The sequence below is a fragment of the Oryctolagus cuniculus genome, chromosome 4 (genome assembly GCF_051225735.1).
Source record: "Oryctolagus cuniculus isolate XC-2025 breed Fujian yellow rabbit chromosome 4, ASM5122573v1, whole genome shotgun sequence".
In the NCBI taxonomy this organism is placed as follows: Eukaryota; Metazoa; Chordata; class Mammalia; order Lagomorpha; family Leporidae; genus Oryctolagus; species Oryctolagus cuniculus.
In genome coordinates, this window is record NC_142870.1 from 132,316,486 (window position 1) to 132,329,220 (window position 12,735).

At 39.6% G+C, this 12,735-nt stretch overlaps 2 protein-coding genes across 10 annotated transcripts in view; one reads left to right on the forward strand and one right to left on the reverse strand.

Moving 5' to 3' along the window:
• CP (ceruloplasmin) overlaps positions 1-7,693 on the forward strand; it is a 74,350-nt gene extending 66,657 nt beyond the window's left edge. For 2 of the 6 annotated variants that reach the window (XM_089332184.1, XM_070072678.2), the window contains exons 19-20: positions 1,943-2,047; positions 6,787-7,693. In XM_089332184.1, the coding sequence (XP_089188310.1) occupies positions 1,943-2,046 (104 nt within the window). In that variant the 3' untranslated portion in view covers position 2,047; positions 6,787-7,693. Of the gene's footprint in view, positions 1-568; positions 762-1,942; positions 2,048-6,786 lie in introns of those variants that run through there. The other 4 variants (XM_017346829.4, XM_008266309.5, XM_070072679.2 and 1 more) reach the window with 2 other exon arrangements.
• HPS3 (HPS3 biogenesis of lysosomal organelles complex 2 subunit 1) overlaps positions 1-12,735 on the reverse strand; it is a 48,703-nt gene that overhangs the window by 4,458 nt on the left and 31,510 nt on the right. For 3 of the 4 annotated variants that reach the window (XR_011388152.2, XM_002716594.6, XM_089332186.1), the window contains 7 exons: positions 12,340-12,521; positions 10,133-10,313; positions 8,631-8,864; positions 7,229-7,414; positions 6,069-6,257; positions 5,078-5,185; positions 473-679 (listed from right to left, as the gene is read on the reverse strand). Coding sequence is in view for 2 of the 4 variants with exons in the window: in XM_002716594.6 (XP_002716640.4) it covers positions 473-679; positions 5,078-5,185; positions 6,069-6,257; positions 7,229-7,414; positions 8,631-8,864; positions 10,133-10,313; positions 12,340-12,521 (1,287 nt within the window). In the remaining 2 variants the exon portion in view is untranslated. The remainder of the gene's footprint in view (positions 1-472; positions 680-5,077; positions 5,186-6,068; positions 6,258-7,228; positions 7,415-8,630; positions 8,865-10,132; positions 10,314-12,339; positions 12,522-12,735) is intronic. The other variant, XR_011388153.2, reaches the window with a different exon arrangement.

The following is a 12,735-nucleotide window of genomic DNA, read 5'->3' on the forward strand; positions in this document are numbered from 1 at the left end:
AAAGTCAGCTTTGTAACTTGAAAAATCCAGTAATATGTGTACTGCACATATGTACATGGCTGTTTTCAGGAAGCAGAATGCACATGTCCTATAATCATCTCTTAGGTGGCAAAAAAGGGAGGGAATGAGGAGCAGCACTGAAGTCTAAAGCTCTTCTGATTTCTAAACTAAAGACTATAAAGCACAGAGAAGATTTTCCCATCATGCAGCATCCTTCCCCAGTGTTGAGGTAATCAATCACCTACTTCACCTCCAAATGAGGAAGTTTTGTAATGGCAACATTAACCATCATCGTACATTTGAAAATCATCTAACAGTACTCAAAACACCGAACATATTAAACATACAAGCTCAGGGGCCCACACAGCGCTGTGAGGTTGGACTGGCATAAACTGTCCCCATTTTACAGATAAGACGACCAGATCTTTAGCTCTGCTTATCACTGATCAAGCTGCAAACATGAAAGGCATACCCGGTTCTCTTCTTTCAGCTCGTGATTAGCATATGGGATGACAGCCTCTGGGCATCTCTCTAACAGTGTGTCTATGCACTGCTCATACTCTTTCAGGCGTGTACGACACAGAACATGGACACTGAGGCCAGCAAGAGTGTCTTCTGACAGTGGCTCCAAGAATGGTATCACGGAAGCTATGTCAAATGAAGGACCACATATAAGAGACTATGAACAGAAAAGTGAAATGTTATGGAATGAGGAACCCAAAAAACAAACACAACAGACACAATACAATTTTTAAAAGAAATTAAAACATTAACAGACAGAATATATATATGTGTGTGTGTATATATATATATATAAGATTTATTTACTTACTTGAAAGTCAGTTACACAGAGAGAGGAGAGGCAGAGAGAGAGAGTCTTCCATCCGATGGTTTTAAAAATAACTTTACTAGTGTCGGACAGACTGCAAACTAAAACTAAGCAGGAGGGGCTGGCGCTGTGGTATAGCAGGTTAAAGCCACAGCCTGCAGTGTGGGCATTCCAGGCATCCCCTATGGGCACTAGTTCAAGTCCTGGCAGCTCCACTTCCTATCCAGCTCCCTGCTAACATGCCTGGGAAAGCAGTGGAGGATGGACAAAGTGCTTGGGCTGCTGCACCCAAGTGGCAGACCAGGAAGAAACTCCTGGCTTTGGCCTGGCCCACTGCCAGTCCTTGCAGCCATTTGGGGAGTGAACCAGTAGATGGAAGATCTCTCTGTATCTGTCTCTCCTTCTCTCTGCCTTTCAGATAAATAAATAAATAAATAAATAAATCTTAAAACAGGAAAAAAAAAAACTAATCGGAATTCTTTAGGATTCTATCCCAAGGAAATAATCAACATATAACACTGAAGAATTAGAGGAAATCTAAATGTTCAATAGGGATATGTAAAAAAATGGAATATTATTTAGCCATTAAAATTATCTTTTTAAAAGCTAGTGAATGAAAAAATGTTCATGATAAAATGAGTAAAAACATTCAATACAAAATTATATTCAGAGCACAATCAGTTTTGTAAAATTCACATAGGTAAATGCAAATATAGAAATCTCTTTGGAAAAGCATCACTATTTGAAACAGATTTATTCACTGAATGAGAGGATAGAGCCTGATTTTTGTTTTCTTTTAACACTTCTTTGTATTTTCCAAATTTTCTCTGATGAACATGTATTACATATATAAACAAAAATGAAATTTCATATTTAAAAAATCAAAGCAAATGTTTAGAACTGCATCATTTGTATTGATAATATCTTTTGGCACAAGTTGAATGACACAGAGCAGGTATTATTTCAGTATTCAGAACTTTATCAATATTCATCTATTTAAACTATATACCCTCCTTTTGAGTCTGTTACCAAAATAATCTCCTTTCCCTTTCTCTTGGATGAAGATGAGGTGGTCATGTCCTGATTTCTTCTCCCTGTATCTTTTTGCTACAGCATCATCTCAGATTCATAGGAGGATATGGAACATGAACTATCCATTCACAGCGAGCATGATTTTTTTATTCCAAATATTTATCAAGGAATTATTAGCAGAATAAGGTTAGTGCCTTTTCTTTCCTCAACTTTAATAAATTATTCATCTCAATAATTTCCTGACAATATGATGGCAAAATGAAAATAAGGTGATAAATTTCTCACTCCTGGAATTTCTCAACACAGAAGAAAACAAACACAGACTGTTTCTCTATCATATCCTGATTAATCCATGGTTAAATGAAACAAGCCAAAACTTGGTACAAATGGATAACCTATGAACTTTTACTTATTTTTAAATGTCTTGATGATATGGGTAAAACTAAGTATAACAGTTAAGAAACACTAAAGAAAAAAACATATATCATTGGACAAAAAAAGTTCCAAAGATTATCATTTAAAATACTGTTGTTATCTACTTCTTAGCTGAGTATTAATTTTTTTTCAATATTGGAAATGGACTTCTCTCCACCCTCAACACAAGCATTATTTAATTATCTCCTTCTCCAATTAAAATCTCTCACCATCAGCCCTGACTCAGCAGGCCTGGGAATTCAGACTTCTGTCTTCACTTAGTCAACCACAGTGTGGTTCTAAGGGTGGCTGGTAAGGAGGTAGGGGCAGGACAGCAGGGCAACACTGGCAAAGGCAGGACACTGACTGGATATTATGTCATCCCAAACAGTGGTTTTCTGACACACAGGTGATTTATTGATGGTTTTTAATTGTTGCACAAATATACCACTGCAGCGATTAAGGACAACAGGCAGAAACTCACATCTAATTTGTGGGGAGAGGGGAGTCACATGGTGGAAAAGCTCTATGGGTAATTTTTTTAAAGATGTATTTATTTATTTGAAAGGCAGAGTTAAAGAGAGGCAGAGGCAAAAAGAGAGAAAGAGAGAAAGAGAGAGGGGGAGGGAGAGGGAGAGAGAGATCTTCTATCCTCTGGTTCACTCCCCAAATGGCCGCAACAGCCAGAGCTGTGCCAATCCAAAGCCAGGAGCCAGGAGCTTCTTCTGAGTCTTCCATGTGGGTACAGGAGCCCAAGAACTTGGGCCACTTTCCACTGCTCTCCCAGGCCATAGCAGAGAGCTGGATGGGAAGTGGAGCAGCTGGGACTTGAACTGGTGCCCTCTATGGGTAATTTTGAACCTTCCCCATCCCTCTAAGAAAGAAATAATGAAATTGTTTCTTGATGGTAATAGTTTTTCTTAATGACTAAGACTAGTTGACCCACAGATAATCTAGAAAGTTATAATTAGGAAAAGGATTTAGACAAGTCTAGACAGACTTCATTTTTATCCTTTAATAGCAAAGAATCCCAGGGAGAATATACTTTTAGGTACTTTAGAATAGATTTTAAGAGATCAGTGATTATAAATGTTCTGAAACTTTACTGGGGGAAATGCAACAGAACTTATTATAATTAGGATTTCAAAGATGAGTGTATAAGCTGTGGGAGGGCAAGGTCCCGCCTGTTTTTCCAACGTTGTCTATCACATATACAGAACATGTCAAGCAATATTTGTGAAAGGAATGAACATGAGACTGAGCCCTCAGAAGCCACTGCATCAAAAGGTTCCTAGACACTAAAGAGACAACAGGAAACTTGCTTGGTGATTTTTAAAGAACTAAGTAATGGGACTGGTGCTGTGGCGTAGAAGGATAAGCCTCTGCCTACAGTGCTGGCATCCCACATGGGCACTGGTTCAAGTCCCGGCTGCTCCACTTCCAATCCAGCTCCCTGCTAATGTGCCTGGGAAAGCAGTGAAACATGGCCCAACTCCTTGGGCCCCTGCACCCATGTGGGAGAGATCCAGATGAAGCTCCCTCAGCCCTGGCCGTTGTGGCCATCTGGGAAGCGAATCAGTGAATGGAAGATCTTTCTCCCTCTCTCTTCTCTATTTCAAATAAATAAGTCTTTATTAAAAAAAAAAGAAGAAAAATAATTCCATTCCATTTCTGGGGACAACACACTCCTATGTGGACACTAACTAGGTCTAAGCATTATGGCCTCCTGAGCATCCCTCTCTAACCACCGTCCCCAACTTACATTGTGATTGATAAGTAATAACCACATCTGCATCTGTTTCCAGAGTGTAAATCAGGGATTGCAAACTATAAGGCCGAAAGGGGCCAAACACATAATGAAAATGCAGGAAGGCAGCTGAGTATAACAAGATTCTCAGCACCAGGACTCAGAAGACAGTAAGGTGACAGTAACACAGACAGAAGAGCATTAATACTCTCACAGAGGGAAACCACTAGCCAGCTCTAACCCTCAGGCCTCAGAAGCAATGGAGGGACAGTCAAGCAGAACCAACAGTGCAGGACTTTCCAAGAGGAACTTGAAACTCAGGATTCTTAATTTTTCATATGTGGGCAGCAAAACTGCACTGACCAAAAACACACATGGGGATCATAGCTGGTTCTTGGGTCACTGAAGTCCCATGCACATATACCCCTAGGCTGATGCACCTAGTGCAGGGGTGGGGAATGGTCCGGCCCACAGCCCATATAAGGCCTGCGAAATCATTTGGTCTGGCCCTGCCAAGACAATCATAGGTGGGATGTGAAATTCAATACATCTATATTGAAAGCTAATTTTTAGATTAATAATTTTGTATGACCTTCCCATGATGCTATAAATATCCTCCAAATACTCTCTGACTCCTGACCTACTCAAATGTGGACTTTATTTCTCATTTCCCTCGAAAACACTGTCATGGTCAGAATTCTTGCAGAATTCTGGCCACTTGATCTCTTTCTTATAACACAGGTAGGGCTAGAGGCCTAAAATGTAGTAACAATAAAAATTAAGAAAAGATTACATCAATAAAAACAGCACTAAACAGATGCCACAGTGCCATTTCACAAAATGTTTTCAAGCTCATGCTGAAAATGAGGATGACAGTTGTGGTTTGGCGAAGTGCACTGGTCTCTCAGCACACACGCCTCACCCATCGGCAGCTCTAGGCAAGGAAGAAATCTGATACATTCCCAATTAGCAGGACACCTGAGGTCTTACCAAATTTAAACTTTACACCGTATCTTCATATGCATATTCACAAGAGAAGAGGTGCTTTTACTTACCTGTAATTTTGAAAGGTCTTCTGTATAATTTTTATCAGCTAAGGGATCAGATGATATTAAGATGTGAACCCATGGGTAAATTAAGCCATAATGACTACAAGCATTTATCTAAAACATAAAAGAAATGTATCATAAACAAAATATCACAACAAGCAAAACGCTTTCTTCATTAATTCCACAACAAGAAAGCAATCATCAGTCTCCTGCCATGTCATGGAATTAGGTCAACACTTTCCAGAGAATGGGAAGGAAAGTCTTTTAGAATGTATTCCCTTGGAAAATGTTGCAGTCTTGATGCTTCCATGCTAAATAATTGTCACTAAATACCTCCTTAAATTTAATAATTTAAAATATTCCAAGGAAGTACTTTTTGCCAAAAAGAGCAATACTGCTTTTAAGCTAATGTCACTCAAAAGGAGTTAACAGTAATACTGAAGTAAATCTTAACCTGTACTACTTTTTTGGGGAGGCAAAATATCTTCCATAGGTTCTCAGGACAATCCTCATGAAGCTCCCTTTATTCTAGAAGTTGGGGGCTTTCCCAGTCAACCCACATTACATGGCAAGCCCAAGGACAGGAAGGGCGGAGAAAGGATAGAGCTGCTGTGGCTACCCTGAATGCTACTGAAAGGCTGCTGTGCACGGAGCTGATGGATGGGAAGTGGGGGCCCAGTCAGATGTCTCCCTCCCACAAGCCTTCTGCAGTCCCTCTCCATCAGGGGGCTCTGCACATGTCTCTCCCCTCATATCCTACTTAAAGAACCTCTGCTGAAGACATGGAGATGGAGTGACATTCTCGGGAAAGCACTACTGAGGTACGACTGCAAGGAAGCCATTTAAAATGTGGGCAACTTCAGTCATGGACAAGTTTTAAGTGTATTGTTAAGTCTTGCTTAAAAAAGATACCTGGTAATAGAAAACTGGGTCTAAGTCACTAAAAATCAGAAGGGCCGTTACCGTGATCCGCAGTGTAAGGGTCTAAGGTACTCACCAGGTCCTCTGCTGTTCGCAAGGGTGTGGTGTCGGGAGGCTGTCTCTGAGATAATCTCCAGATGTACTGTGACATGAGCTTGTAAAAGAGTTCTGGAAGTGCCGAATCAGGGAGACATGCCACTAGCTGAGCTTCCCAGAAGTCCACCAAGAGCTGAGGGATGGTATCTTCATCCTTACCACAAAGCACCTGGAAAACAGCGAAACAGCCTCTGGACCTCAGATACATATAGCAATAAGTGATAAGTTACAGGTGGACCGAATATCACATCACCATGTGGGCTGTGCAGGTAATAACTTACCATTAGCATCAGTGCCATGGCATCAGACATTTAACACATAAAACAGATTCCAGTGGCAAACATTGTGGCAGAGTGGGGTAAACCACTGCTTGGGATGCCCACATCCCACACTGTAGTCCCCAGGATTGATTCCTGCCTCTTCTGATCCAGCTTCCTACACCTAACAGGCAGATGATGCTGGCTCAAGTAATTGGGTCCCTACCTCTCATATGGGAGACCCCAGTGGAGTTCCTAGCTGTCGTGGGCACGTGGGGAGTAACCAGCAGATGGAAGATCTCTCTCCTTCTCGGACTCTCTCACTCTGCCTTTCAAATATATCAATCTTTAAAACAAATCAGATCCTTTACTGCATGAAGTTTCTTCAGATACATCCTTTTAATTTGAACTTTTATAAATTAGTATTTTTTTTTTTTACAGGCAGAGTTAGACAGTGAGAGAGAGAGAGAGAGAGAAAGGTCTTCCCTCCGTTGGTTCACCTCCCAAATGGTCGCTACAGCCTGCGCTGCGCCGATCCAAAGCCAGGAGCCAGGCGCTTCCTCCTGGTCTCCCATGGGGTGCAGGGCCCAAGCACTTGAGCCATCCCCCACTGCCTTCCCGGGCCACAGCAGAGAGCTGGACTGGAAAAGGAGCAACCGGGACAGAATCCAGCGCCCCAACCAGGACTAGAACCCAGGGTACCGGCGCCACAGGCTGAGGATTAGCCAAGTGAGCCACGGTGCCAGCCTATAAATTAGTATTATTTGTAAGTCTGTCTTTGTCAGTAAACAAATAAATGAAAAACTCATTTCTCTTATTCTACTTCCATCTATGCTGATCTTATCAGATCAGGAAGAAAAATTGCATTTTTAATATAACAAACCTTAAAGAAAGAATCTGCTTCTTCAATCCCAATTTTGCTGTTCTTCTGCAATCCCAGGACTGAAGCCACCAGCAATCCTGGCTGAGTCTCCTTCAAGTGAGTCGCAAGCTCAGTTGGAACAATCTGTCCCTTCCTGTGTTGAATCAACAGGCGTGGTTCCAAAATGAAGCCACACACCAACTTCATCTTCAGATAAAACAGAAATTCAGGAATAAAATGTGCAGTTCTTTCAGATGATCCATCTTGGATATGTATGCTAGTGCATTCAAGACTCATGGTTATGTTATTAATAATTAAACACAATTTCCTCCTTAACTATAAAACTAATTCTTACCCTAAGAAGGATATTATTAACTGCTTTATGTAAGTTGTTAATATTTAAGTATCAGGATAGCTCATTTTTGTAGAGATTTTTATATTCAGATCTGCTTGTTTTGAAAATAAATATCTTAAGTTTTTTCAAAATCATGGAAAGAAATTTTATTCTAGCATTTGCTTTTCAAAGTATAAGGCAAGGGAGTACTGACTTGCTTTCCTCATCATAACACAGCACTTCATTTGTACGGTAATAAAGCACTTCTGCTCTGGTTTTAGAAGCCAAAGTCACAGTGTGAGAATTTGACCACAGGAAGGCCACAAAAATCACAGTACTACAGGAGCACAGGTGCTGAAGTCAGGTGTCGGATTACTCCGGCTCTGCCACTCATCAACAGTGTGATCTTGAGCATGTTATTTACTCTGTGTGTGTCTGAGTTCTCTCATCTGTATAATGGCTGTAACAGAACCTACCAACATGAAAAAAGGGCTTGGAATAGGCCTGGGACATAACCAGTGTTTGATTAATACAAGCTCCAATATTTTCTCCTAAATGATTAATATCTTTGGTTCACGTCCCTAAATGACCTCTTTTCCAAGGAAAATGACTTCTCTTCCTTTGATATGACACTCAAATGTTCAGTCTTCCATAAAGTCGTCTGCAATTTTTCCCTCGGAGGCTATTTCTGTAGAATTCTGAGGCTCATGGTCAACATGCCCCTTGGCAGTACTTACATACACATCACTCAGTTCTATTCTCAGTGCATATGCTATATCTATCCCTCATGCCAGATCAGATTGTCTGCTTGGGTTAGAGCCTGCATACTCTTCAGTACCAAGCATGGTGCTCCCAACATACTTGACACCAAGTTGGAAGATCTTTGGACACCCACTGCTGCCATTATCAGCCTTACTTCTTTTTCATATGCCAGATTCAAAGTCCCACTCAGATCACTCTCCTAACATTGAGTCTATTGTCCATTATGACTAGAAAATCTGAGCTAGAAAAAAAGTCAGAAGAACGCTAAACACCTCAAGCTACCAGTTCTATTTCGGCCTGCTATTCACACCAGGCAGGGCACCATACCTCTGGATGGCTTTTCATTTCATTTCTGTACACGTCAAGATCTCCCATTTTCAGTGCCACTGCTGCCTTGCTCAGTGTCACTAAGATGGATGAAAACCCAGAAGTATCCATCTTCTTTAGGTAGCGCATGGCAGTTAAAGGGTTAATATTCTTCATGGAAGGGCTACAAAGAATATGGGGCAGCTGCTTTGGTTCGGTCACATGAAACATCTTTACAACTTTTGCTGCTAATTCCTTCAGTGAGCATGAACAAAGAAGAAAAGGACAGTCAGCCATCAGACAGCAACAAAAACAGCTCCCCTTGCACACGCAAAAAAACAAATGTGCCCATACACACACATGCAACACTCCCAACCCTGCCAAATATCCCTTATCCAAAATTCTTACAACTCAAAGGGCTGCAGATTTTGGAGTTTTTTCCCCAGATTTTGGAATATTTACCTACAATGAGGTATTTTGAGGATGGGACCAAAGTCTAAACATGAAATGCATTTATTTTCCTTATACAACTTATACATGTAGTGTGAGGATAATTTTGTAAGTAGGTACAAGAAACAAGGTGTAGAATTTTCCACTTATGGTATTATATTTATTTACACTTAAAATGTTTTCGGTTTTATGGTATCATGTTTATACTTAAAATGCTTTGGATTTTAAAGCATTTTGGATTTTGGATTTACAGAGTAGGGACGCCCAATGTGTATATACAAAGCTAAGATACAAACACTGCAATCAACATAAAATTATACTATCATGTTTTGATTAAAAAAAAAGAGTTTATGCTGATATGTGGGAGACCTAAACATGACCCAAAGTGATCTCTTTGCTGAGTTACAATGAAGAAAAAGCAATGAAAGTATGTACACATTATAATCAACATTTCTAATTTTAAAAGGAATATGGAAAAAGAAAAGTATTTCATTAAATTACATTTAAATGTCCACCATAAAAAACTACAATTAGTTCAAAACATACCCTTGGAAGTAATTCATATGAGAAAATGTCATTTCTCTTAAAATCTTAAAGCATCTGGAATCATAATTTCCAACCCAGCATTCAGCTATGTTTAAAACACATGAGGGGCTAAAAACAATTCGTAATAATGTATTAAGGTCACTGGGCAGGGGTTTGAAAACAAAGTTTTGGACACTTGTAGAATAGGGCTGCTAGGGTTGGGGGAACGACTACAGATGAGAATTACGAATGCCAGGCCCACACTGTGTCATAAGGACATGCTTCTGTCACTGGGCAGGTCACTCAACTACAGTGGACCAAATCTCCCTGTGTATAAAATGAAAGCATATGAGATGGTTCATAGATTCTTTTCCAAGCTACAATTCCATAATTATTAATGAAGAAAAGGGTACATTACTTTTTAAGAAAAAGAATATCAAAGAAGAGAAAAATTTGGAACTTGACTTCTAAATAGTATTATATAAAATAAATTATTAAAATACAAAGCTAGACATGTTAGATATAACTAAATAGAAAACTATATTCACTTCACTTAATTCTTCATCCAGGTTCTCATAAAGTGAATGATTAATATAAAAGATTAACCCCCTCTCATATTTCTGCGATTCATCCTCTCCTGTCCAATCCACACGGGCCAACACTTCAGCCATAGACAAACCAGACATCTTATAGTATGGTAAGGCAAGGTGGGAATGCTGGGTGTCAAGCCTAAAAGGAAGGAAATAAAAAAACCTCAAATCTGCAATGTTTAAACCTAGATATGTTCATATGTTCAATAATAAAACAGATCACGCTTTCCTGAAGATGTAAGTCTTAAGAATACTTTTCTACTGCCATCAGTCATTGAAAAAGACTCTTAAATTTTCTTTCACAAAGTCGTCACTCTAATTAAAGTAGTTTCTTTTTGCCTGCTCATAATAAAAATACAAAATAATCAATTCATTAAGTGAGTTTTAATATTTATAGTGTGGCACTACAATAATGCTGTTTGTTGGTTGGAAAAATCTTTCAACTTATATTATTCATATGGATCCAGTGAATATCTGAAACAATCACATACAAAAAAATTTGTAAGCATAATTCTCAAAAATGTTGATCAGCCCTCACCCTGACTGTTGATGAGCAACTTGATATGTTATCCCTCTTAGTATTTTTTTTGTTTGTTCTACTTAATACTTTTGGTTGAATACAGTAATCAATACACAATTCTTCTTAAGTGCTGAAACTTAACTGAAAAGTGATCGCTGTTAAATATAAGAGTGGGAATAAGAGAGGGAAGAGATGTGCAATTTGGGACATGCTCAAGCTGACTTACCTCAAACGGTAGAGTTAGAAACATACCAGGGGATTCCAATTCAATCCCATCAAGGTGGCATGTACCAATGCCATCTCACTAGTCCCAGTGATCAATTTTCTGTTCACAATTGATCATAATGATAGGACTAAGAACCAAAGGGATCACATAAACAAGAATAGTGTCTGCAAATACTAGCTGATAGAATCAAAAAGGGAGAGAATGATCCAACATGGGAATTGAGATACACAGCAGACCCATAGAATGGCAGATGTCCTAAACAGCACTCTGGCCTCAGAATCAGCCCTAAAGGCATGCAGATCTGGCTGAAAAGCCCATGAGAGTATTTCAGGCATGGAAAGCCAAGACACTCAGAAAAAAAAAAAACCTAAATGAAAGATCTCCGCGAGTGAGATCCCAGTGGAAAGAACGGGTCATCAAAGAAGGAGGTACCTTTCTCTGAAGGGAGGAGAGAACTTCCACTTTGACCATGGCCTTGTCTAAATATTATCAGAGTCAGTGAACTCAGGGGGCTTCCATAGCCTTGGCAACTCATGACAAGAGCCTAGGGTGATTACTGATGCCATAAACAAGAGTGTCAATTTGTTAAGTCAACAACAGGAGTCACTGTGCACTTACTCCTCATGTAGGATCTTTGTCCTTAGTGTGCTGTACATTGAGATTTAATGCTATAACTATACTCAAACAGTATTTTTCACTTTATGTTTCTGTGTGGGAGCAAACTGTTGAAATCTTTACTTAATGTATGCTAAACTGATCTTCTGTATATAAGGAGAATCGAAAATGAATCTTGATGCGAATGGAAGGGGAGAGGGAGTAGGAAAGGGGAGGGTTGTGGGTGGGAGGGACGTTATGGGGGGGAAGCCATTGTAATCCATAAGCTGTACTTTGGAAATTTATATTCATTAAATAAAAGTTTAAAAAAAAAAAAAGAAAATCACCATTCATCCTAGTGTCCCTAACAACATAAAAGCATTGACTATTGAGATTAAAATAACTGATGGTCCAACTAACACATCTCCCTTATATTAACAGTAAGTCTATCTTGGGGATTTTCACTGGTCAAGGTTCAGGTCCTTTAAAACCTGAAAAAAAAAATCTTCAAATTCCTAAGTGAAGTGGTGAGAGACTCACAAACTTGAGACTTACTGATCATTCCATGAACTTGGAATTCATTGAAAGAAGGGAATGGGTCACGTTCATTTTTTATCTCTAAACCTAGAAGATGACCCATAAATCCACTCACTGGACACAGAATGCATTCAATAAATCCATGTGGCATAAGTGAATAAATGAACCACCTCCCTTCATGCATTCCTCCAATTATCTGGTAACCAACCACTGGAGATGGAAAAGCTACTAAATACACACGACATTCAAGATGGCTTCTGTAACAAGGTCCCAAGAGGTGTCACCAACCTGCTGTAACAGTCTCCAAGGTGTCCACAGCTTTCTTTAAATGCTGCTACAAGCTCTTCTTTCTCTTCGGGTTCCAGCTGACTGGCATCCATCAGGGCAGCTCTCACTAACAGATGAGCCTCACTGAGAAGGTGGATGCAGTTCTGGGTTTTTACAGTCTTGTACGTGTTACTATAGTCTACCTAAAACAAGACAAACAGCAAACGTTACTGGGAAAAACACTCCTAAAAGTTCCCCATTTCCTAAGAACATCTATACATTTTGCTAGTGAAGTTAATATCTGGACATATTAAGTCCTAAAAGTAATTGAGAATGGCTACTTGGAAACTTAGATGCAGTGTGTCTTCCCCCAACAATCTACGAGCCAGTCAAACAGTACGATACTAAACAGTTAAA